Source organism: Rhipicephalus sanguineus, chromosome 1 (assembly GCF_013339695.2).
Source record: "Rhipicephalus sanguineus isolate Rsan-2018 chromosome 1, BIME_Rsan_1.4, whole genome shotgun sequence".
NCBI lineage: Eukaryota > Metazoa > Arthropoda > Arachnida > Ixodida > Ixodidae > Rhipicephalus > Rhipicephalus sanguineus.
In genome coordinates, this window is record NC_051176.1 from 234,600,312 (window position 1) to 234,627,501 (window position 27,190).

Below are 27,190 nucleotides of genomic sequence, written 5' to 3' on the forward strand. Positions count from 1 at the left end.
AAAAAAAAGGTTAGATGGGTGATTTCCTCGGGAAAAGATGTGTGGAGCAACCCAGCCACGAAAATCTCCCTGCTCTATTACACCGGTCATGACTGACTTATAGATACACCTGTGCATTTAGACTTAATTATATTCCCTTCAAATAATCTCAGTCACCTTCCCCTGAAATAGCAAGTTCCGCACTTAGCATGACTTGCACCTTCAGCTTACACTGAACTCTCTCCTCGCATTCGACGTCTGTGGCCGCGGGGCGCGCGCATATAAGTTTCGGGCTTCTAATGCGATTGCGCTTAATTAGTTAGCAAAACGAGTACCTACTAAAGCGTAACGCCAATTCCTCGTCGTCCGTTTCCTTAACTTGCCTAGGCCGGCCTATCGAATCCCATGACACACTGTCAATTAGCGATAAGATGGATTCGGCTCCGGAAGCACTCGGAAAGCGCTCAGAAGGTACCCAGGGCCCATCATCCCTTACGCACAGACTTGCTGACAGGATTTTGATACGACGGGGCTGCCCGTTTCGAGACGGCTTGCTCCTGGCGCTGCTACTCCGTCATCTCGAACCGACGGTTTGCTCTTGTTGGTCCGTGTCACGAACGTCGACGATGTGGACACAGCGCTGCCGACGTTGGTAATAGGCAAGTGACCCTTCCGTCTGCTGCATACGTCCTTCTCGGTCAGCAGGGTCGCGTAAAGCTGGGCATGCGCGAAAGCGGACTAGCGTGGCGCGAAGCTCTGCAGTTGGTAGTGGTGGGACGTCTGGACTGTGCCTTCGCACCTCAAACACGCTCTCGCAACCTGAAACAGATGAGCCGGTCCCGGCAAAATGGGGTGCAGGTACTTTCGGCGCGCAAACGGGGCCCGGCCGCATGCGCACAGGTCGAGAGCAGCCATCCGTCACTGGGCGCCGCAGCAAGGTCACATCGTCGCTCCTAGGTGCAGTCCTTCCAATTTCCAACCGCTCGTCATGACAAAGAAAGGCGCCGCGAGCTCTGGCGACACCAGCGTTGTTGAGCAGTAGGACGTGCTTCGTTCGTTCATCCAGAGCGCTGTCACTTACGGGCGTCTCCGGACAGTCGAAGAATAAGCAAAGCCTGCACACCACACGTAACGCCGCATAGCGCGAGATAAAGCTAGCCACAGAGAGAGCATTTACCAGCCAACCAGAGCCATCCAGTGCCGAAGAGTATACGAAATGCTGAGGATGTGGGTTATGTGAAATTTTTTTTCTTGCTCTAACCTGTTTCTACACTCTGCTCACACGAAGCAACATGAAGAGTGTGGCGTTGCAAGAGCTAATATGTGGGACGCTATGCGGCCACACCGAAAATACATTTCTTCGCGCTTGCAGTCGTATTCTTCGTGCAATGAATCATAAAGGCGAAACAACTTCAAGTGAGAATAAAAGCTTTTACACGTCGTAACTTGTTGCCAGCCCATTGTAAACGACATAAGCGCATGGTGAAGTTCTGGCATAAACACTTTTGTCAAAGTAAACGTGGGTGTGACGCTCGGCTGCCGCCATTATATCTCGTTCTCTCTCAGGGGCGTAGCCAAGGGGGGCGGGGGGGGGGGGGGGCGGAGGGGTTCAACCCCCCCCCCCCCCCCGAAATTTTTCAATTGTGCTTGCGTATATATACCTGCACACATACAAACGCACGCACGCACATACATGAAGTATGGTTGAACCCCCCCCCCCCCCCCACCGAAAAAAATTCCTGGCTACGCCCCTGTTCTCTCTCGAATCAAAGAGGCACATAGTTTGGCTTTTTTTTTTTAATGGGAAAAACAGCGTCAAACGAGCCCGATCGAAGCACAAGCAAAGAAACACGCGGGACAAGCCCTGACTAACTACCGAAGGTTTTATTGATTTGACGCAATATAAACGAAAACTGGTGGGAAATCAACAGCATGTGAAATATAATAATAATTGTTGGGGTTTAACGTCCCAAAACACGATATGATTATGAGAGACGCCGTAGTTCCAGAAATTTCGACCACCTGGGGTTCTTTAGCGTGCACCTAAATCTAAGCACACGGGCCTCAATCATTTTCGCCTCCATTGAAAATGCGAAAGCCGCGGCTGCGATTCGATACCGCGACCTGCGTGTCAGCAGTCGAGCACCATAACCATTAGATCACCGTGGCGGGTTGGCATGTGAAATATCAAGCTTTGTAGTTAAGATGTATGGACACAAGATAAAGAGACTATCAAGAGACTACCAATGCACAATTCACATACGTTGTATCATTCGGCATATGCGAGATAATTTAACTCTTCTTTGCTTAGCGTTAGGGACGGTGCGCTTACGCGTGTGTCACCCCTTTGGTTGATAGCAAAGGCCTCAGCTATCAGTCAACTGAACGTGCTGGTGTATACCTCTCTACAACCTTGCATATTTAAGATTCCTGGGTGCACCCGCAGGCGTTGCAGCAATTAAGCCTTCAATTGTCAGTCAGCGCTTGTCCTGCGTGTATCTTCGCTTGTGCTTTGCCTCCTTTGGCGCTGGTTTTCCGATAAAAAGAATCTGTAAACTAGCCCAACGAACCAGACTTCTGAATAGTTTTCTTTGCTTCCTGGGCTGTTTTTAGAAAGAGAACATGATGATGCGACAAAATTAAACAACCACGAAAGCCGGAGAGAGTTTCTTTCGGCATTTGTTGGTGTAAAACTTGTGGCTCGAATGTGTAATAGCTCAAACGACAGACAATTCGCTGCACCGAGACATACAGACTATATATACATAAAAAAGTACCTGCGAATATTGAGCCTTCGGTAATATCTGAACGGACGGTCGTGCGCGAGCGAACGAGTTCTCGTACGCCTTGGCGCTGCGAGTCCTCGCTGAGCTCCGCAGTAATCTTTTATCGCTTTCATCAACTGCCAATACTCACCAACCGCCTCTCCCTCCCTCGAGGATTTCCAACAGTGCCGTAAATCACGAGCAGGATCCCCGGCCTGAGCGAGCGCTCCCCTGCTTTTCTCTTATTCTCAGCTGCGGCGCCATTTATATCTGCACTTCGAACCGCACAGTTTCAGAGAACCCCGTCTGAGAACCTCTCGCCATCGAACATTTTATTCTATTCGAAGCGCGGTCGTTGCATCTGCGACAGTGATGAAAGCTGCAGACAGGTAGAAAGGTATCCTTGGCTCGAAATTTCGTCCCGGCTTACCTCATTCGCAACCGTCAGCGACAGAGCTTTCGACGGCAGTTTTTCACCTGCTTCTCAGCGCTCCATGACACACCGTCAGTCGAAGCTCCTCAGAACACTCAGCGAGCGGCCGGCGTTCTTTGCAAGTTGTGTATTCGCAACAGCACGGGGCCACTTCCCGCATTGCGCGAGCAGCAGAAATGAAGAACCGGAGTTCTGTGCGCCATACATACATGTTTTGAGCGCCATCATCTTTACGGGAGATTGCATGCGTACACGGCCGATAAGCGTGAGTCGCAGCGACTCGCGCAGTGACTCTTACGCACTATTTGACGCAAGCTGCACATAGATGTAGGTAATATAGCAGAACAGTTATAGCTTTTCGCCACGAGTTTCGGCGGCCTCAGCGTAGCCTGCTGAATCATGTTCACTGCCTTTGTGAAAAGCAGGCGATCCACAGATAGCATAGCCAAACGAGTCACTTGCGGCTCAATTTTTTTTTTAATACTCAGGACAAAAACTCTTATCTCTCTTGAGCTTCTGAATACGCAGTGCGAAAGAAACGAGACCCAGGTGCGGTCACCTTCGTCCATATTACATTAGTTACGGTTCGCGTACATTGGACCTAATATGCGTCTGATTTATTTATTTATTTATTTATTTATTTATTTATTTATTTATTTATTTATTTATTTATTTATCGCAGCAGGGTTAGCAGCCCTCTGCGTGAAAATCATTCGCGCGCTCGTGGGGACAAGGATGGCTGTCCGATGGCGCGCACTGTGCCTTCAATTATGATTCCGTCATTTTACGTACTTATAGTAATACTTCAGTTTACAAGTCTAATATATGGACGCGATGTAGATAATTATAGCAATAGTTATGTATACATAGGTAATGTATGAGTGAGAAAAATATATGCCAAGAAGGCATATGTTGGTAGTAGCGCGCACTCGGGAAATTTTTACTACAGGGCGAGCAGAGGTCCTTTTGGGTTTGTGTTTAGGTATTAGCTCCTGAACTGCTGAAAAATTGTCTCAAGATCTTGCGTGCAGTCGGAAACCGCGGTGGAGGAGGAGCGGGAGGGGGGCGGGGTTCGTGATATCGAATAAATTGTTAGAAAGGAAGGAAGGAAAGAAGGAAACAGAAAGGCACAAGGCAGGGAGGTTAACCAGAGAAGCTTCGGGTTGGCTACCCTACACTGGGGATTAGGGAAGAGGTACAGAAAGATGAGAGAGAGAGAGAGAACGGCAGTGAATTCACTGGCGCGTGCTGGTCTGCATCACAAGTCACTGACGCGAAGATTCCTTTCTCTATCGGCTCTGGTTGGGAGTTGCCTTCACGAAGGCATGTACAACGTTGATTAGAATGGCCGACAGTGCGGCATGTGTTGTTTGCGGAACCGAGGAATAAATTCTTAGCACACGCCTTTACAATACGACCTGGATGAAATATATGGGCTGTCCCGTCTATCATGTACAAAGCTTCTTTTTATTGCTTTTTTTTAAAGGAAAAGCCATACCATCGCATGGCCTTATCCTATGGTCTACGTGGATAATACGAAATGCATGTTGCTCGTAGTCCAAGATCTTTTATTCGCTGACAGACAACCAGTTAATAAATAGTCGTGACATATATTTACATTAATTGTCGTTAAAATCGTCAAGGTGTTATTCAGGGGAGTTGTATCGTAAGAGACATGATGTTTTGAGCAAGTTATACGCACCTCGTGTTTATATACCTGTATGCACCAAGGCGCAGCACTGAAGACTATACTCCAGCAGAGCTGTCATTTCATTTTACTTAGTTCCCTGTCACGAAAATTCAAGAAACGTGTTGCATGTGCCTCACAGTCCTCAGAAAATTCTGGCTCGGTGTCTTACCGTCCAGCGGGCTGTCTCCGGGCGCGTAGGACGAGTTCTCCCCCGGGGAGTGGTCGGCTTCCTCCGATCTGCTGTCCACCTGCATCGCTTGGCAACGGTGCTCCTCGGTGGCTTCCGATTCGCCTGGGTCCTCGTCGGCTGCACACGGTTGGAAAGCGTCAGAGACAGGTCCGCTTCTTATACAGCGAACACGTGTTTTTCTTACGTGCTGTCCTCTCGCTTTGCTTTAAGTATCCTATAAAATACTCTTATTAAATTTAATTTATTGGGCCATGCAAGTGTGCGCTGATACATCTGTTGACAGCTCGGTGTAGGCCTTTCGTTGAGGCCAGAGGGGCGAAGGGACAGCTATTTCTTGCTGCCGGCGCACCGTACGTAGGTATAACAGTCAATATATAAAGAGTTGAAATTCACGATTTTCATTTACTCCTGCTACGAAAAAAGAAAAACAAGAAGTATATTTCTGGTCATGCTACGGCATTAATTATGGAAACTTATGGACGCTGTGTGCTGTGGCATACAGCACAACGAGGTCAGAGGTCATAGGACTTTTTGAGTGTGTCGTTACCGTTCTACCCATAGGCAGAGGGTTTTGATTTTCCCGGAGGGAGCTGGGCCCCGGCATGCTCTTCCACATCGCTTTCTCATTCTCTCCCCACACACACACAATATATATATATATATATATATATATATATATATATATATATATATTGTGTGTGTAACTTTAGTCTCTTAGGTGGCGGCACCGCGGTTATCATTATGAAGATCTCTCGTGGGAGATTCCACATTTATTTTTCAGTTTGCACAAAGACGTCTATCTACCTCTGAACGCTTGGCTCAAAGTAAAAAAAATGCCGCATAGGCTGCTCCTCGATGACTGCTTCGCATAAAATGGAATCTCACAATGCGTGAGATCAGCCGAATTTTTTTATAATCATGCTTTGCTTACATTGTTAAAACATGCTCCAGACAGGAGAGTGGGCTAATGCTGGCGCAGGAAGTTTAAATTATGCCAGTGAATTCAATTTAAGATGGCCAAAAATAATTTTCAGATCGTAACAAATACCATTTGCTACCACTACACCTTGTGCGAAGCTGCGGTTACGAATTTTTCCGCCAAAGGTTGTTTTCTGCTCCTCGGTGACCGAACTGGTAGCAAACATCTGTACTGATAAATAAAAAAACGCGTACCATCTTTTCTCGGCACTTTTATAGGCAGGCATGTCGAAGGCTACCCATTTGATACAACCAACAAATTACACTTTTTTTATGATGAGCACGTCTGTGCAAAAGCATTTTCTAACTGACTGTGTCGGAGATGCTTTTTATTCTCAGAAGCATTTTTGTTTTCTGAAAACCAGTCGCTACCAGGTTCAAGAATTACTTTAACTTGCCATAGCTAACACAACATATTCCGCACCTACAAATCCACTTGAGGGCCATTTTCCACTGAATGTTTGGCCCTGCTGCACATTGTAAAAGCCTAAAAGGAAAAATAAGCGGTCATAAACAGCCCTCTGTGAAATAGCTGCCGGACAGGACGGCTAACAGTCCGTTGTCAATGGACGGGGACCCAAGTCTAGCTCTTAAAAAATACCCAGCACCGGCGCCGGGAGAGGGGGGGGGGGGGGGGGGGTGGGGGAGGGGCCGAGCCCCTCAGTAGTCTCCCCCTATGGTTCTACTAATACCAGACATCCAGCGTCGTACTCTCAAGACGGCATTAAAACGGATGGACTCGAGGCCGTTTTCGGAAGCAAAGATTCTTGAACCATGGCCGTATGCAGTGAGGTCGCATGCAGTGCAACGAAAAAAAAAGTGGTGTGAAGGCGTTGATGGTGCACTTAAAATCCACTGTTCTATGCAAGCACCTGTAAACTTCACATGCAGCTGCATGCAACTGCGCACGCTGGAAGTGCTTTCTCGTTCTGTTTCCTTCTTTTTTTTTTTCCAATGCAGGGTGAAAAACCAGATGTGCACCTTTCTGCATTTCCTTCCTTCTCTCTCTATTTACCCACTGTGGGAGCTTAGCGGCCACGGGGTTGCGTTGATAAACACGAGGGCGCGGGTTCGATTCCCGGCCACGACTATCGCATTTTGATGGAGGCGAAATTGCAAAAACACACCGTATAAAACTTAGGCTTAGGTGCACGTTAAAGAACTCCAGCTGCTTCAAATAAATTCGGAGTCCCCACAACGGCGTGCCACATATTCATATCGTGGTTTTCATAACCAGAACCCCAGAATTCAGCTTTCATTTTTGTTTTTTCTGTGTACGGAAACGGTGTCACATGAAACGATAACTTTATGCCATAACTCTAATAAGAAAAGTGTAATAGGAAACACACACACAAACAAACACAGCACAGCTTAGCACAGGCGCGCACGCATGTACCTGCGCGAACACATTCTTCCAAATGAGCGACAGCCATCATGCAGATAGCGAAGCTCCCCGATCTGCCATCTAGCTTTGTCGACTGTGCACGATATTAACGTGCCCAGCTGCGTGCTGCCTTTTATTTTTTGTTGGTAAACTGCACGCGCGTACCAAACTACCGTGCATGCGACTGAGTGCCCAATGGCGCATGCAGCGCCGCTTCAGGCTTAATCCACCTCCGGGAAAACAGAGAGGAGCTAGCCTTGCGATGCGCGTGACATGTCGCTGGTCCCCCAACGTCTGCAGGATGAGGAACACAGGCGGCGCAGCAGCTGCGAGTGGCGGTCACTCGCGGTCCTCGAGGGCACCTGGCATCCCGAGAGGACGGCTCGGTGTACGTCTTTGGCCAGACCTATCAGTATTTCCAATTTCCCGTGGGTGGTTTTTCCAAGTCGAGCCTCAAGGTATACGGCGAGAAAGAACAATCCGAAAGGCTCGCCGAGGGCCATTCCGCGAGCCAGTGCGGCATCGAAGCAATCGGTCTCGGCGAGTACGATTCCGGGGCCCTTTCATTTTTGGCCGCACACTGGCGAGACGCGGGTGTGCGCGCCCTTTTGGCCCCCGGGGGACCTGTGTGTGCCGTGGCGGCCAGCGGGGCAAGGCGGCTGTGGCCGCGTGTCCTTGCGTGCCTCGGATATGGCCGCGCGAATTTCCCTAGCGTGGCATTTTTAAGCGGCCTGCTCGGAAATGACCCCCGCGGCCTGCATGGCGGCTCGGCCGGCCCCGGGGGCCCCGTTAGGCGGACCGAAGTAACGACCCCTGCGAGCCCGCGCGCACTGGCCCTACGGCCCCCTCGGGGTCTCCGGCCGGAGCGGGCTCAATTGGCACCCAGCGTTGGTCGATAGGGGGCCCCGCGGGTAGGGCGCGCCGCTAGCGCATCATTTCTCGCAGGGCGCGCGCCATGCCACGATTCCCCGACGCCTTTTAAATCTAATAAAGGCCAGAGGAATCTGCGCGCGTCAGATGCACCGCTGCCGGGTCATTTCTCATTACCGCGGAGCTCGTTAAAGTCGGCGCCCTTGGACGCAGCTGCCGACGGAAATCAACGACAGAATGCCACGGCTGGTTGAACGTCTCACCGGACCTAAACAGATGAAGCGCTATCGAAGCCTATATGCCGATCAAGAAGACAAGCGTTAGCAGCGCATCAAAGGCACCCGGATCTAGCCTCACCCCAAGAGCCCCCGTCACCATAATTAACGGGTGAAACGTGCACTCGTTTGTTGCAGAATGCTTCTTTAATAAGATGTCTGCGTCTCAGGCAAACGTCATATACAGTGGAACAATACTGACTCTGCCAATGATGTCGGCGCGAAATGTCGCGCGGGAAGAAGAGTGTCTTGATTCTGGGAGGCGCACACTTTTTTTTTTGATATATACGTTGAGGGCTGTCATGCACCTTGCACAATGAATAGCACCCAAATCGTGACAAAGCCTGCCCTTTACAACCTCGTTCGCACTAGGTTGCAAATTGCTCACACTTGTGAAGACGACTGCAGTAAGACTCCGGGACACAAGTGCCGTACGTATCCACTATTTTATGACATCACGTGGACGAAAATATTAACATAGAAATGCAGAAAACTAAAGCCTGCGAGGAACTATTCGGGGGCTCGCAAACTAGCGAGGATTAATGGGAGGTGTAATAGACATAGCCAAAGGCAAAATGGCATGTGAACAGTGCACTGGCGTGCTGCAGCACCGCAGCCCCATAGTCGCCCCCTTGTGCCATGTAGAACATGCGCTGTCGCGAGAGGTAGAGCATGCTTTCTTACTCCGGTTCTCTGTCGAACGCAGTTGATCATGGAGGCAGTGTGTCGCGTGAGGAAAGCGCTACATTTATAATAATTACCGAGGATGACAAAGCGAGCGAGGAGCTTTGTCTTACCCACTCATTCCTAATATGTTGTTATGGCCGACAGAGTTACTATATCGTTCGGACGGTACGGTGTTCGCGGTGGCTGAGGAATGACTAGTCGACTGCCAAAGCAGTGTAATGTAAATATAGAGCCTATATGAATGTATTAACTTACGCACTTTCCCTTTCACTGTCTTCAGCTGAACAAGCAAGTTTGTCGGAGTTGCGCCCTGATACGTCGACACGATTTATTCCATCCGTGCGTTTTCCCTTTTACCGGTTCACGATGCTAAATTGCTCGATTCCGTCTTTTACAGCGTTGGCTGACGTGAAAACAATCCAAGGCAACTTATCAGACGTATTCCAGGAAAAGAGAAACATATCTGTCGCCGCGGAGTTCATCGTGGTGCGCTTTCCTGTTAATGATAAGGCTGATAAATATTTACAATAATACTGGCTGTAGCGTACTGCGCAGCAAGAGCTGTGCGTTGCTTCTGTAGAGCGCGTATCGGAGCGATATCTGTGTTCGCATTCGAATGATGTGGGCCTATCGAAAACCGTAAGACCTTCGGGAACTATCATCCAACACGATAAACAGCCATGGCTAAAAAGATTGGGGCAGCTACGCATTAGTGACGCGAAGACTGAGTAAAGAGCGGAGCTAGTGGCCTTCCTTCTCCTCCTCCTTTCCCTCTATTCTTTTCCTCCTCACACTCAATTATCTTCCCGTCCCCTTGCTATGCTATGCGATACATGGCTATGCTATGATCTACACTCTCCCCTTCCCCATTCCCTCCTCGTCACCCTAACATCACTCATCCTCACCCACTTCCTTTTCCCACCCCTTTGCTATATTGTACTATACATGGCTATGTCGTGATTTACCCTCTCCCCTCCTCCTCACCCTCACTTCCATTTTACATCCCTTGCTATACTGTACTATACAAGGCTACGCTATGCTCATTTCCCTCATTCTCACCCTCACCTCCCTTTCCCAGCCCTTGGTACAGTATACTATACACGGCTATGCTACGCTTTACCATATCCCCCTCCTCCTCCTCCTCATCTTCCTAACCCTCAGTTCCTTTTCTCACCCCTCGCTATAATATACTATGCATGGCTATGCTATGCTCCCACTTGGCTTTGCACAGCTGTGCCGAGCTTTCTGCGGTCGCCGGATACGACCCCACCTCAAGCTTCGACAGCTCCGCTGTTAAATGTGCATCCGACTCTCACGCCAAAATCTGCCACTTTCCCTAAGTCCCACCAAGAATTTTTGCGCCAGGGCTCACTCATGGGGGCGTTTTGTATCTATAGGCACCGAATAGCCGCATGCGGATGGTCGACGCTCTATCACGCTCTATAATTTGTAGACTTCGAAGAATGTGCTATTGGACCAAAGGTCGCGATTAAAGCGTTCTTCCTTAGCGTACTGACGCGCGTACACGATTCAGTACGCAAAGCGAGCAGGCTACCATACCTACGTATAGCGACGTACGCGACACTCACATAAAATCAAGCAGCTTTACACCCGTCCCTTCCATGCGAATTTTCTTTCTTTTTTCTTTTTTAAGTGTTTATACCTCAGCAAGACAAATACAGACAGACAGGAAAGACGTAAGCTCTGGCCAAGCTATGCATATTTAAAATCGGGGCAGCCTTGCCTTACAATTAATGCGCTTTGAGTCGGGCATTAAAAAAATATTCTGCAGTTTCCGTACATAATACTTGCTACATAAGTGAGGAACTGATATAGGCACAATTTACACGGTGTAGATCACTCGGCACACTTAGCTGGTTATACATATTATATATATATATATATATATATATATATATATATATATATATATATATATATATAATATATATATAATATTATATAATTATATAATATATATATATATATATTATATATATATAAATATATATATTATATATATAATATATATATATATATATATATATAAGTTGCAGAGTTGCATAAACACGGATCCGCGGTATAACCAGTCTAGGTGGCGTTGGTATAACTTGTGTTGCACATTGTGTTTCCACCTGTTGACTCCCACCTTTACATTGCATACATGCCGGATATCATATCATTTGTTCGAGGCAATCTGCTTTCGGATTAGTATTGCCGCATTGGCAAGTCACGGATCTACACACTGACCTTTGCGTGGCTAAGACGACTGATTTAGTCCGCGATAAGGCGAGCGATTTCTTTCCTGACCGACATCGTCTGGCCCGCGAAGCCATCAGCATAGCCAGCAATATTGCGACAAGTTCGAGAAGGGGCACCCCGCTCATCTGGTATAGCTCATGATCGCAACAAATTACCCCGAACCAGCGAGCCTATACGCGGTATACAGCGCGAACGCACTGATCGAAGGGAGCTGATGATCAGCTACGTCTTCATTAGGACACGTGTGAATTGGCGCCGCTGCTTTGTAGATGATTAATTGTGTCGATAATGTTACGCGCCTAATCGATGAAGCTAACAGGCAACGCTGTTGGCTTAACATAGCTATAACTGCGACGTACGAAAACTGGGTCCCTCAATCAGTTGCCCTCCTTTGCAGTCATCCTCCGTGGCAGCCTAACGGCCAAGGTGTTGCGCTGCTAGGCTGGATCGAGGACCCGGGTTCGATTTCCGACCACGGTGTCCAGATTTCAATGTGGGCGAAATGTAAAAAAAAACACCTGTATACTTGGACTGAGATGCACAATTAAAGGGCCCAGCTGGTAATAATTAATCCAGAGCTCCCCCACGTGCAGTACGGCGGGTTTGGCACTTAACACCTTATAGTTTCTTCGTGCTTAATCATTGAAGCAGCAAAAATGAAATGATGTCCCGTTTCATTTCTTTATACGCCCATTTCCAACAGATCATCTGCTCACGTTAGCGCCTGTGTTATATCGAATTAAGTTTCCTGCGCATATCTGAGGTTGGGGCGCTATAAACTTACGACAACATCCGACCCTAACAACGCAAAACCTTTACTCTCATCTTTTTGCTTGTTATATAATGATAACCGACATTGTCAAGATACAATACTTCATACTCCGTGGGACATACTTGGTGCTCATTTTTTTTGCTAAAGAACGGAATAAATCCTTATTCTAGAATTGGCCGAGACATATTAGTACAAGGAATAAAATGACGAACACAAGAAGGAAGACGAAGACAAGATCTTTCCCGTGTTCGTCGTTTTATTCCTTGCGCTAAAATGTCTCAGCCAGTTATGCACGACCGAGTAGCCCAACAATTAACTCTTTTTTCCAGCCCACGGAGACCGTACATATACTGAACTGCACCTGATTTTTTTTTAAATGTATAAACCGGAAACTGCCCGAAGAAAAGAAGAATCACTCAGCAAAAATTTTTTCCTGCCCATCATGTTGAAATTTGTTCAGTGCATTACCCGAGCGGACAAGCATTGCGCGCACGCGTTGACAGCACGTCGCTTTTGAGCATGCAAACTTCTGTGGCGCAAGGGGGGAATGCCTTTGACGAACCGCTGAACGTAATTGACGAAGGAACAACAAAGACGAAAGAAAATGGAGAAGAAAAAAAAAACGACTTTGCCGGAATTTAGCGAAGTCGGTGCGAGCGTGATTTCGAGCTGCCTGTTTCCGACTGTCCTGTTCACTCGGAGTCACGTTCAGATGATTCCGTGCAATTTCTTCGCATTTCCGGTGCCTGGTCTTGGTTCAATCGTCCCTTTTGGAAACAATACCTTAAAATTGTTCCCTAAACTAAACGTAAGGCGGTTCATTTTGCAAGTAGTTTGTGGTAAAAAGAGAAAGTTAAGACAGCTTCGCATTAGTGGTGCCAATCCTGAATGAAGTGCGGAGCTGGGCGAGCTTCGTTGCTTCGCTTTATATTTCTCTTTAGCTCATCTCTCTGTTTTTTCTATGTCTTTTATGTCTGTATTTATTTCTCTTTCTTTCTTTCTCTCTCTCTATGTATTCCTTTCTCTTTCTCACTCTTTCTATCTTTCCCTTTCTTGCATTTCTTTCTCTCTTTCTGTGCTATAATTTACTCTCTCTCCTCCTTTCCCTCCCCCTCGCCCTCACTTCCCTTTCCCACCACCTTCCTACACTATACTACACAAGGCTATGCTACGCTCTGCAAGCGTGCCTGGATAGCCGAGTGGTTACGACGCTCGACTTCGGATCGCGGGTACGCGGGTTCGAATCCCGCCTCGCCAAGATATTTTCCCCCAAGAATTTCTCTCTTGCTTTGTGTCTCTTTCTTTCTCTTTGTCTATCCGTACTCGTTCCCTCGCTCATCAGAGTTGTTGCATCCCACGCCGGAGAAATCGGCGCACGTGTTGTGGGAGCGAAGCAGAAGATGAAGAAGAGTACGGAGATGAAGAAGAGGACGAAGAGAGCGCGTGCCGGTTCATGATGATGATTTCTATCCGCATTACCGGGCGCAACGAAAAGCTTAAACAGCGCCGCTGTTAAAAGGCTAAGTACTACACGCGCAATACATATAATCATGCATTTGTTAAAAATTAGTAAGAGCGACCTTCAGTTACTCTGAAAGTTTCAGCTCGTGTATTCGGAAAGGAAGAACTGTCATCCACCCTCTTGTGGAGCAGAGCTACGAGGAAATCCGTGCGGATTTATAAGAAAGTAAAGCTTCCTAGTTTACGAAAAATTCATCCTGGTTCAGTGTTCGAACTTGGTGCCAACGCCCTTCCAGGGCGGTCACCAATTAAGCTAAGGAGGAGGTTAGCGATTGGCAGTGCGAGGGCGCGAGTGTATATGCTCTAATGATCTTCTATAAAATACCCTTAGAACATATACACTTATCAGTTAAGAATATTTCACGTTGCAACAGCTGTGCGGCTTACCCAGAAACGTAAATCACACCAGTATTGTTTTCTGACCAAGTATGTTTTACTCTATACACGGAGAGTAAGACGATTCTCTAGCTTATTTCCCTCGACCATTCAGTTTTCTCTGGCACGGATATGAGTGGTTAGCTATTGTATTATATACTCCCTCCAAATTGTATTATGACACGGACATGCATAGAAACGACAAAAAAGAAAAAAAAATAAGCAACACAAAAAAAGGAATCTTCAACTGAAAGAGACCTTGACGACAGATACACACACACACGGAGGGGAACACGAAAAGTTCAATTTTCACACGCGGACAACACAATTTACACCGTCGCCGAGTGACAATTTCAAATGTCAAAACTTTTTCGCACCTCCGGCTTACAACGGCGTTATAATGAGCCCTCCCGTCTTTTGGCAGCGACGTCTCGACAAGGAGGGAGAGTCCCATATCCTCCCTACTTCCGAAGGCTTTTTTTTTTTCTTTCGTTTTTACGTTTATTATCTCCTTCCGAGCTCGACGGCGTACTTCTTTTCATGACATATTGGGGCCACGTATAGGCGGGAAACGTGCGCGCACTGGCCACGACGGGTGGCTGCAAAGCGCCCGCGTGGGGACAAGGGGATAAAGGTCTTCTGCTCGCGTAACTTGGTTCCCCCCCGGCGCGAGATGGTACGCAGGCGCATAAATAATAACTGGCCGAAGAACTCAAAGCCTAAAGTGGACGCTTCCTTCTTCTCAATGCTCTGACTGCACCGAGCTATAAATAATAACCGGGGGATGCATATTCACGACCGCCGCTGCGGCGCTTTTCTCCCAGCGCGCCGGGGTCATTGTGAGGGAACCAGAGGCACCCTGGGCTTGCTGGACGCGCGCATACACGTAGGCCCAGTCGCGCGGCGGGGTCCGTTCGCTTCCGAGGCGCGACTACGGATGTGGTTGTCGCTCGAGCATAGGGACACTGTCGCTGGACCGGACCCGGCGCCTGTCCTCCTTTGTGGCACCGGGGGTGGCCAGCAAAAAGAACGGAGGCAGGAGTGAGCGGGCATGTGGCCGCGGGGGGGAAGTGGTGGGGGAATTGGTGTTTCGCAACGCACGGACCCCTCAAAAGGCGACAGTCGGCGCGCTGAGTGCACGCCTTCTTCACGCCGACTCTGCACCTTGTACGAAAGGTGCGCGCTCGGACATCACCGGACCGTGGGCAGGCGGGGAGAGAGAGACAGACAGTCGGCACCGCGAAACGAACTCGGATTCAAGCCGGGGCGCTGGCGTTCTGAATGGAGCGGTGCTCACTTTAAGGTCACCGGGTCTCCCCGCGTAGAAGCGGAAGGCGCAGGTGAAAGTTGGCCCAATACGGCGCCGAACAAGGAAGAAGAGGTAGAAAGTGGGGGAAGCAGCGACAATCTGACCCACAGTCGTACACCGCTCCCACAGGAGCATGCAGGGCGGCCGAGGGGGTAGTGCGGGAGAAAGCGGCGCTCGGAAGCGCGGCTTCTTCTTCTTCATCCCCAAGTGGTTGGCATCCCCCGGCGGAAGGCGGCGAGCGCCTTCCCACTTCCTGCGCGCGCTTCTTTCTGCCGGCACCATTGTGCGACCGCAGAGAAGTGTCGGAATTGTTGACAAGCCCGGCGGGCGGCCGAGGAAGCGACACCTCTTGCATCTGCAGTTCCGGTTACACTGCGACGAACACATTTGTACATTGCCGAGCCCCGCGTCTCGTCGATTCGTTCCCGTGAAAAGTGAAAACGAAGAAAAGACAAATGGGAGCGTTTTCTCTCTCTCTCTCACTTTCATCTCCAACCACGCAGCGCCCAAGAAAAAGTAACACGTCGCAATCTTGCTTCTCTCTGCCGCGCTCACGGCTTTATTTCGTACTCTCGGGGTACACTTAATGTAATCTGATACACCGCTGGCGAACACAATGCACGCGCTTCTTAGCGAATGGTGCGAGCGCCGAAACCGATTTTGTTTCTTCTTGCTTTCTCGCAACCGATCTATGACATCACGGTGGGCGCACATTGGAGAGATGTCAGATTGTAGGAGGAAGTGCTGGGAGGCGCCGATACACTTCCGTGCCGCGTTGTAATCGAAAGCGTTTTTTATGACTTTTTGTACATAGTATAAGAACTGTGACAGGCAAAGAACGATTAATTTAGTCGACCAATGCTGTCAGGAACCAGATCATTGTGCGCACATCCGACGTACGCCTGTAGAAGAAAGGTAGAGGAAACGAATTGAAGCTGTAGACGTTGTACTTATAACAACGCCTGCCCTTATACTGTTGGTACCGTACGATGATACGCAGCATCGTGCTGACTGTTTTACTGGCAGCCTTCATTGTGCTTGTTTGGGAATGGGAAGTCAGTATACGGCACCTGGGTGTTGATAGTTGACTTTTAATTATGCCGTACGTATTCTTGAAGAAATGACGTGCAATGAATAAAGAAGTGATCGCTAGAACTCGCTAGGTCATCTAAGGCAGAAAAACATCTGATATACGTTAGAATCGTTCCTGAACACGACCGATTTTCAGCAAAGCCTGCCGCAGGACATAGAAATACCACAGCAAGGATGTCCGGTCAGTTGCATATATCACTCGCGATCGAAGAGCTTTGAGAATTCGTCTTTAGAAGCGTGAGAGAGCTTTTCTTAGAGAAACCATGCCTTTGACTATTTCAGGACATCAGCCAAACTTTTCTGATATTTTTTTTATAAGAGTGCAGTGAGGGTTTTGAGAAACACGTTCGGTGTTTTTGTAACCTACGGGGCGCATTTTGTTTACGTAATTATATGTACACAAAAATAGAGATATGTCAGTATGCATTCCAATCATAGACGTGCGTACGGGGGGGGGGGGGGGGGGGTATGGGGGCTTTCCCTTTAATTACCCAGCGGGCGGGGCGCAAAGTCTGCCCCATGTCGTTACTTTTGGACCTGTCCCATCATATGTTTAAAGATGCAGGCGATTGTGAGAAGCATGTCATCGCTTCGTTTTCGTTTTTTGCATGTTGTGTGTCGGACTCGACCAAAGGGGAAGGGGGGTCGCTGCGATGTGAAACTCTGCCCCCCCCCCCCTAATGGGCAACCCTGCGCACGCCTATGATTCTGACAATGTGTGTCCTTGCTGATTGCTAGAAACACAAGCTAGATTGGACGAGGGGAGTTTCGTTCAGCGAGTTGCCTACATAAAACAAAGCCAGGCACAAGCTGCAATTCGTTGCGCAACATCAGAACTGTTTTCAGCATCCGTCCATTGAGGCCCATGCGATTCAACGGTCAGAATAACGTCACATGTTGGTGAAGGAAATCGCCTTGCTATTGGGGTCAGCGGGGATTGAATTTGCGCCTGTTCTTACCGACAAAATAAGTGACCATCGCCACAGCCGTGGCCACGTGGATGCGGCGCTCTGCCAGTGGCCGCAGGGTCGACCCCGCCAGCGGCGGCCTCATTCCGACCAGAGCGTAGTAAAGAAGGAAAATGCTTGCGTAATTAAATTTAAACGCGCGTTAAGAAAACCCTGAAAGCCAAAATGAATTTGGAGTCCCCCCTCTGAATGCAGTGTCTAGTGCAAGCTCACTGCTCTTTTTTTTGGGGGGGGGGGGGGGGGGAGGGGTCACAATCATTGTTATATGAAATCGTTATTTCCATCTGGCAACGCGCCTGGTGAAGAACAACGCACACACACAAACACGCGCGCGCATAATACATACATACATACATACATACATACATACATACATACATACATACATACATACATACATACATACATACATACATACATACATACATACATACATACATACATACATACATACATACATACATACATACATACATACATACATACATACACACATACATACATAACAGGCGTATATGCGCGGGAGCTTTCCTCTCCCGACAAGCAAAATAAGTTTAGGCAGTGCATGGATGGCGTTACAGACTGAGCTTGATCGTGCTGAACAAGAGAGAGAGAGAGAAAGAATAATCATCTCTATTTCGAGACTATAGCTCAACTAGAACCAAAGTCTTAATCTTTCGTTTGAGCGCTTACGTCAAAGCATTATTGAAGTAGAACTGCCTGTCAGCTTCGTGCCGTCAACTTCCGCGAAGCTTGTGTTATGAAAACAGACTGCAGGCAAATTACAAAGTATTTTGCATCGACACGTTGTGATATGTGTCAAATTAGGATAGGTATCGTTCATCCTCACGAGGGTTTCAAAGAAGTCTGTAACGCTGGCCGATACTGTACGCAATGCAGTGCCACCTTCACGAGGTAAGTACATAGGCTGCGGAGCGCCAGGTTTCGGTACCTTTCTGCGCTTGACGCATACCAGTGGGTGATCGGCGGCACTGGGTATCGAATCCCGTACCTCTCGCATGATGCGGACGCTGTACCACTTCATTGCCGCTGCGGGGGCCACTCAACTCAGCTTTTCTTTTATAATACGATTGATCCCCGCAGCTATTGTCGCTCTGTTTTCGCGATATCATGATGAATCACCATGAGATTTTTACTTCTCCTTTGAAAGCAACTTAGGAAACGTTTGAAACGCCTCTATGGCCTATGGCCTCTATGGTATAGTCGCACGTACTGAGCGGTACACAAGTTATCGAGTGAATGATCCAGCCTCATGTGTCCCCTTTCGCTCTTTTTGTATCGCTTCTTCGCACCTATCACTCCCACTCTCAATTTGAGTTGGCAAAAAGAAGGATATAGCGTGGATGTCCATCCTCATTTCGGCCGCCTTTTATTCAGTTTCGCCCTGGAGCTTGACAAAAAGACCGGACACAAAGCAAACAACAGTCGTAGCTGCACAATTTACAGGATTTCAGAAGCTGTTGGCGTAAATTGTGACACTTGCAAGCGGATTTCAAGAGTAGAAGAGGGCATTAGACGTATGTCCACGATGTTTGGCCCTCGCCTACTCACATAGAATGAGAAACAAAACAAGATGCACGCTTGATTTTGTGCCAGGATTTGAAAAATCATGTGGAAAATAATTTAGACCTTCCTTAGAAAATCATCACGGCGGATGAAGGCTGGGGTGATGGGTATGACTTCAAAAAGAAGTTCCCAGCTTGTTAAACATGCCTTCAACTGTAGCGCAGCGAGAAATGTTTTTCGGGGGTTGGTTCAACCATATTTAATACATATTCGTGCGTGCGTTTGTATGTGTGCGTGTACACATGCAAAATTGAAAAATTTCGAAGGAAGTTTTTTTACCCCCCCCCTCCCCCCCCCCGGCTGCGACTCTGGCCTTCAAGTATACCGAAAAAAAAATTCAGGAAGTGCGCTTCTGTGAAAGCGATGATCGTCCTTTCTGTATCTCCTTTATTTTTCTTGCTTCGATGTTTGTGAAATATTGCAGCGGCACTTTGTTTCTCCTGGAGAGGCTGCCCGTCAGCAATTAAGTCGATTAAGAAAGAATATGAGAGGGCCACGCGCAATATCGTTGAGTGCGGGTGATTTGTTACTCCGCAACGAAAGCACCACAGCTAACGTTGCTTTGCCTACGGCGTGGCGTTTAGCCCCTGTCAGGGATGAGCCGCCGTTCCCCACGCGCCCAATTTATCGTGCCAAGCTTCCGACGATCTATTTCCTTACGTTGTAATAAAAAAAAATCAATACAGAATTGAAATCTATACCCCTGGGAACGAGGTGAAGACAACTTCTCAGGAGCCACTCAACAGCAATAAGCTTGAGGAGCAGCCCCAAGTTGGCTTTGTACTCTCAGAGAAAAATGTGGACACGTCTTTTCACTCCGTTCAAGATTATTAAGTTAAAGATTTAAGTGCTTTCAGCCAGTTTATATATATATATATATATATATATATATATATATATATATATATATATATATATATATATATATATATATATATATGTGTGTGTGTGTGTGTGTGTGTGTGTGTGTGTGTGTGTGTGTGTGTGTGTGTGTGTGTGTGTGTGTGTGTGTGTGTGTGTTCTTTTAAAAGAAGTCGGTTTTCCCGTTTTCCTTCTCCCCCGTCGTAGATCCCTAAATTTCCTTACTTGCAGAAAGACCTTCTTCATTGCAATACCAACGCCGTATCGGTATTGAGTGTGACAACAACCGTTGAGAAGCTTCCCGTTCACCTGTTCCAGCAGTGCGTGGAATTCGCATAAATTCTGAAAAGTATAGTGACAAGCGAACTAGTTTTATGTTTTTTTTTTGTGATGCCGAGAAAAGAAGGCCTGAGCCGTTCGTTCGTTCATTCATTCATTCATTCATTCATTCATTCATTCATTCATTCATTCATTCATTCATTCATTCATTCATTCATTCACGCACGTGTGCACTTTTGTGTGCGGTAATGAACCGGAAACACCCACTTCAGATTGAACCGAAATACGCATAAGTGTCCCATGAGGCTGACTGTTTAACCGGTAGAAACCGTTGGGTGCGTATGCACTTTCAAACGCCCTGTTCAGGCATCAATTCTGGTGATTAATCACTAGCAGCATGCTTTTGTGCTTTAACTTTTTTGTTTACTTTATAGCGTGTATCAATGTCGGAAACATAGTCGAGGTGAAAGAGATCGCCGCATTGCGTGATTTGAGTGTGTGTACAACTCGCAGGAGGATGTTCATTTTGAAGAAAGAAGCCGGCCAGCAACTCGCTGTCCCTGTTCTTGTCGCACACAAATGAAGCCATTGAACGACATCAAAACATTCAAGGTAGCGACGACGACGAAACCATGCACGATCTATATAATCGACACAAAGCAAGGCATGCAGCTGTATCTGGCATCCGCTAGAAATTTTCGATACATTGTGCTTATTTTTAATATACAATGTTATAGGGAACTACAACCACGCTTTCCACACTGCTCATTTACGGTTAACACTCTCAAGTCTTCCAGCCATTGCAATAGCCTCGAAAGTAAGTATCTCCTTTTTTTTTTTTTAATATTGACTGACAGCAGTTATCAGCCAAGTAAAGCAAACTAGAGCAATGGTAGGTTGCTGTAGTTGACTGACAACAGTTTGCAGCTCTTGTAACTGAGGTTATGCAGAAGTACTCAAGCTCATAGCTCATCCATATTTCCTGAATTAGAGAAGCAAACACAAGTATTAGCAATGCAAAATTATGAGAGTAAACTCGACTGAATTTAAAGCCTTAACGATCACATTTCGACAGCAGCCTAAACCACGTGCTTTTCTGGATGTAATCTTTATATTAGTGCTCAGTGGCCTTTATGGTTGAATTAAATTTATACGCCGCTTTTTCGCTCTCCTGTATTTTCGCACTTCCTATATCGTTTGCCTTTAGTCGCGCGGTAAGATTGAAATCAGTTACAACGTGCCGTTTTCGCTCTCAATTAATGACAACCGGCAGACACAGCCTCTGATAAATAACGGCAAAATATAGGTCTAATAGGCCCTTACGTTTCAGTGCTCTGGGTTTAGCTTGTTTCCTTCTTGACATGTCCGCGACGAGCAGTGTTTGAGTGGCCGGTACGGAGAGCAGTTGTTCAGCAGAGCTTGCCCGGACGCTGCTCCATTGCTCCGGTCCGCAACACTTGTCAGTCAAACAGCGGTCACGTGGGTCAACTATTGCCAGATGTTACGAGTTTCGGGTCGCTCGGAGACACTGGACACCTGTGGCGTCACCTCGCGCTGACCGTCAATACTAACGCTGTCCTCTTTTCTTTTTTCTTCTTCTTTGACGTTGCCGAAGTGGACAGCGACCACAACGACTTCCGTCTTACTTTGGAGGAAACTGTTTTTTTGCAGCCACACCACCCGAGACACCTCAGAGTAGAGTCTCTTGCATGCAATTCATCCCTTCTCCTGACTTCTTGGGGACTGTTTTGTTCCTCGTTATACTCCTGTTCGATGTCAACGTTTTAATTGACAGTGCAGAAAAGAAACAAACTATTCACTCCCTCGCAGGTTGCAGCGTCCACTCACAGTTATGTCCACCACTGCGCGCGACAGCGAGTGCTTGGCACTCCTTGGCTCAGTCAGTGATGATGGTGCAAGCACACGGCGAGGACGAACGTGTAATGATAGGAGAGAGGGGGGAGCCGGCGCGATGCGCGCCTCCTCACTGTCCGAGCGCGCACGAAACAACGTGACGGGCCGGAGTGCACACCGTGCGACCGGTGGCGCGGCGAGGTTCGAATCGAGTGGCGCCTCTTCCCGCGCGCACACCACAGTGCGCACTGAACAATCGGGTGTCAGTGGGCCGTGAGTAATCGATGACGACCGCTGCCGAGCGGACACGACAGAAGTGGCGGGCCAACACGGCGTGGACGCAACAAGGCAGTCTGGCAACAGGGCGCGCGGCGAGCAGACGACGCGGCGCTCGGCCACCGGTGCGGCGAAAGAGAACTCGTCGTCTGAGTTTCGTCGCGACGGCAGCAGACGACGGAGGCTGTTGAGGGGAAGCCGACCCGAGGCGCGCTCGCGGAGGAGAGAGAGCAGCGCGGGCCAGCGCAGGAAGCGCCGGTAGCCGCACGTTTCCGGTCATGCGCAGTGTCGCGCTGGCAAGCAGCGGGCACTTCTCACCGGCCTCACTTACCTACGCTGAAGCCTCCCTCCGCTTTCCCGCAGGTGTCCAACTGACGCGCCATGACAAAGTAACGGAACGAAAGAAACCTCCGCAAAACACTTTCAATATGCGTAGAGGGGAAGAAAGGAGCAAAGGGGGAGGGGTGTTTCGCTCCTTTGCTCTGTGATATGCTTACAGTTTGTGAAATCTATGTAATGGGATCGTCGGTACTTAATTCAACCTTAATAATGACACGAAACACACAACAAGGATGTGGAGTACGATGATTCCCTTGTTATATATATTTCGTGCGTGGTTACAGCGCGACGCTGCCAAGCATGACGCCGTGGTTTCGATGCAGGCGCAATGCAGAAAAGCGGCCGTGAAATTAGATTTACGTGCACCTGGAAGAAAACCAGATGGTCTAATTTAATCCAGAGTGCCCTCAGCAGGCCCGTAGCCAGGAATTTTTTTCGCGGGGGGGGGGGGGGGGCACTTGCTGAAAGCCTTGACTATTTGAGAAAAACGCCTATTTTCATGATTTATTTTCGATAAAACACAATGTGTCATCAAAATTTCGGGGGAGCCCGGGCCCCCTGCCTCCCCCCGACCCCTGGCTAGGGGCCTGGCCCTCAATATGGCGTACCTCGTAGGCATAATAATTATGGTTTTGGCACTCTAAAACCCTGGAACTCGCTATTAATGTGCTTAGTGTAGGGCAGTTTAGATCTCGTGTGCATCGGCAACGTGTCTCGTTATGAGTTTTACACACACGCACACGCACACGCACACGCACACGCACACACACACACACGCACAAAGAAAAGTGTTAAAAGAGAAAATAAAAAAAAGCATTATGTTTGCACATGTATTCTAGTGTGTACTACTTAGGGGATTATAGTTGGGGTGCGACCACCCACGCTACGCTCTCTTATAAATCGGTGAGTTATATACACTTTAGGTGTCGTACGCAATGCTACAAGACCATTATATAGTGTACTAGGTGTTTGCTTCCCCGGCTCCTCCAGAAAAAAAATAATAAAGAACTTTATTACTTATTGACAGACGCAACATCCTTGCGTTTTTGCAAAGAAAGAACAAACAAACAAAAAACAAACAAACACATAAATAAACAAACAAACAAAAAACTTCTTTTCATTTTTCATTCATTCATTTTTATTTCCTTAAAGACCCCCGAAAGGGTATTACATAAGGGGTGGGTAAATATACAATCAGTTGCGTTGTTACAATCATCAATGTGAAGTTATATTTGAAATGCTATGCATGAAACTTGATGGGCAGGTGATTGTGGCAACATCGTGGGAAAGGCCGTTCCAGTCTTTAGCTGCTCTGAGAAAAAAAGAAGCAGAAAATGTTTTAGTACGGGCACGTGGGCGAAAAACTTGCAGTGCATGGCCGGTGCGATGAGATATGTGAGCTGCGGGGATAATGTAAGGAGGGCGATGAAGGGGCGAGTGAAAAAACTTGTGAAATAATGAGAAGGTTGCAATGCGTCGGCGATAAGACAAAGATGATAAGTTGCACTCAGCTTTGAGGGTTGAAACACTGATGTCGTATGAGTACGAAGCATGAATGAATCTAGCTGCACGATTTTGAATGGTTTCTAGAGAATTGGTGAGACCAACTTCAGGCGGGTTTCAGATGGGAGATGCATATTCTAACTTTGACCTGACTAATGATGTATAAGCAAGTAGTTTTACATGACTAAGAGCGTTGCCTAAATGACGTTTTAAGAAGCCCAACGTTTTGTTAGATGATGATGTGATTTTAGCAATGTGAGTGTTCCACGACAAATTGTAGGATAGGGTGACTCCAAGGTATTTATATGTGGTTACTGATTCGACAGGGACGTTAGCTATGTTATATGAAAAGCGAAGAGGATTTAGACGACGAGTGAAGGAGATTAGTTTGCATTTAGCAGGGTTTAAGGACATAAGCCGGTCATCACACCATTGTAGGATGTGGTCGAGGTCTTCTTGCAATAAGATGTGGTCAGAAGGGTTAGTAATGGTTCGATAAATAACACAGTCGTCTGCAAACATGCGAAAATTTGAAGATACATGCAAAGGTAGGTCATTAATGTAAATTAGAAATAAAATAGGAGCGAGGACAGAGCCCTGGGGCACACCCGATGTCACCGGAAGAGGGTTAGACAATTTATCATTTGTAAACATTGATTGCGTGCGGTTAGTCAAGAATTCTTTTATCCATTTTAGTACATATGGGTGCAAGTTTAAGGAAGACAGTTTTATTATTAGGCGTTTGTCTAATAATAAGGGGCTGTCTGTTCGAAATAAGAGCACAAGAGGGAGGGTACGACATTAAAACTGGTAAAAATATACTCGGGATTTCGTTATTATTGCTTCATATTCCTCAGAACTATTTATCGATGGCCTTTGGCAGGTAGCGCGGTTCTATTCCTTGACCTGGACTATTAGAAGCGGCGGCCTCTACTTGCTCTAAAAATCAAAACGCATGTCTGATCTGACTGATTAAGAAATCACCAATTAGGCTTAAAACTAATTGCCTTTGAGGTCGAGTATTTGATGGAATACAGTCAGGCACTTTATAAATAATGGAAACAGCGCCGACTAAGGTAGCATGTATTCAATTAAGTTTCGGCTCATCAGCGAGGGTCTTGTTCACAATCAAATCGTTCGCCAAAGCTGCGGTGGGTATAGCAACGCACACGTGGGGAAGCCGAAACGCATTTTAATATAATACAGTACATGTCGGTCGGCACTGCGTGTATTATTTAGCTAATTGCTTTACGACACATCTTGTATTTCGCGAAATGTAGCCAGCAATGAATTAGTAATACGTATTCACTTGGAACAAATTCTCGGCCTCAGGACGGAATCGCGGAATGTAATAGTGTTAAGTTTCTCGGCCCCTATAGAACGCACGGATGTCGTTTCAGTACATTTTACCTTGATCGGCGATGTGCGAATTATTTAACTAATTACATTACGACAAATCTTGTAATGCTCGAACTGTAGCCAGCAGTGCATTCGCAAGACATTTTCGTTCGGAACAAATCCCTGGCTTCAGAACGAACGGGATTACAGAACGCGGTAGTGTTAAAATTTTCCGTTCCTAAGACGCAGCGACGTAGAATAAACAGCTGTATAATTGATTTCTTTTCCACTTCTCAAAGGTGACTACAGTGTTTTTATTTTTTTATGTTCTGCTCAGAGCTATGCGGATTCCCCTGGGAGTAACAAGGGAGGGGGGTGCGTGAAGTTCTGTAAAAACTGAGTTCATATATATGAAGCTCCTACATATTCGGATGATATTCACGCTTCCTCTTGACCAACCTCAGGACGCTTCTTTACTCGAATAACAACCTCTCTTTACAGCCAGTTTTCGGTGCTGCGGGCATTTTGCTGCCACTTGTGTATTCCCCACGGCAGCTGCGAACTTGCGCAAACCAGACACATATACAAACGCACAGAATCCTTTATCAATCCTTAATTTGAACGCCATCCTGAGTCACACGACTTTTTTTTATGGATTGATTGCTTTCTTGCTTGCCGACTGTTTACGTTCATTGCACCACGAGAGCACGTGCATGACATGCCATATAGTCCACGACCGAGCGTCCAAGCAGCAAAAGAAAACATTGTAGCACCGCCTGCACACAGGCCACCACTAATCAAGTGCGTAGCTTTGTTTCGTTAAATTAAAGTTCGTGGGAAAAAAAATGCCTCAAAGTTTCCATCGCTTCCTCCATCCATTACATTTTTTTTTCTCTCTCGCTCTTTTCTCCACACCTGAATCGTTATTGCTGATAAGAGCACACGTATGCGGTCGTAAGCTGAAACGTTAACGTATACGAAGGCGGAAATGAAGCTGACGTTCGCACGAGTGTCCGCACGTAAAAATGTGCGCGGGCCAATTAATTACGAGGGAGAGCAATTTCGTGGAAACAGTGTCAATCGCACAGGGCGAGCGAACACGCGTTCCGGGCAATGCACAAAAATTCATGTTTAATCTCCTCACGCTCGTGGTGAGCCGGTTTCGCTTTCGCCGTGCCGCGCACGGTCGACGGACTTTTAAATTACGGTCCCGAGCGTTTGCGAGTGTATAATTTCCGCCAGTGGTTGTCCAGGTTAAATGCTGACGCTTGTTCTCGATTGCTTTTGCCCGCCTATGTTCTTCGGATTTTTTCCCCCCACCTACCACCGTCGATTCCGACCTCCTTTCGAAAAAAAACAAAAGCAACAATGAGACAGCTGAAGCATTACCATTCATTCGAACGGACTATAGACGCACAGTCAATGGCGGATCCATTGTACGCAGTAAGTTCACCGCGTTAAGACTAAAAAAAAAAAAAAACACACTTTTGCCTTTCCTCTTTAGTCCCGAATTATTATGCACGCGAAAGGTGGAAGACCTTTACTGCTCTTCATTCCCAAGTCCTACAGAAGGTGCTGAATATATTTTTTTGCATTGTTTTGA

The 27,190-nt window shown here is 47.3% G+C and overlaps 1 protein-coding gene across 1 annotated transcript in view; it reads right to left on the reverse strand.

Annotated features, from left to right (window-relative positions):
- The window catches only part of LOC119374846 (zinc finger protein 423), a 174,497-nt gene extending 152,345 nt beyond the window's left edge, over nucleotides 1–22,152 (reverse strand). Inside the window, exons 1-2 of the mRNA XM_049420348.1 lie at nucleotides 21,601–22,152; nucleotides 5,037–5,174 (exon numbers count right to left, since the gene is read on the reverse strand). Coding sequence (XP_049276305.1) covers nucleotides 5,037–5,174; nucleotides 21,601–21,640 — 178 coding nt within the window. The 5' untranslated portion in view covers nucleotides 21,641–22,152. The remainder of the gene's footprint in view (nucleotides 1–5,036; nucleotides 5,175–21,600) is intronic.
- Nucleotides 22,153–27,190: the final 5,038 nt, after the last annotated feature.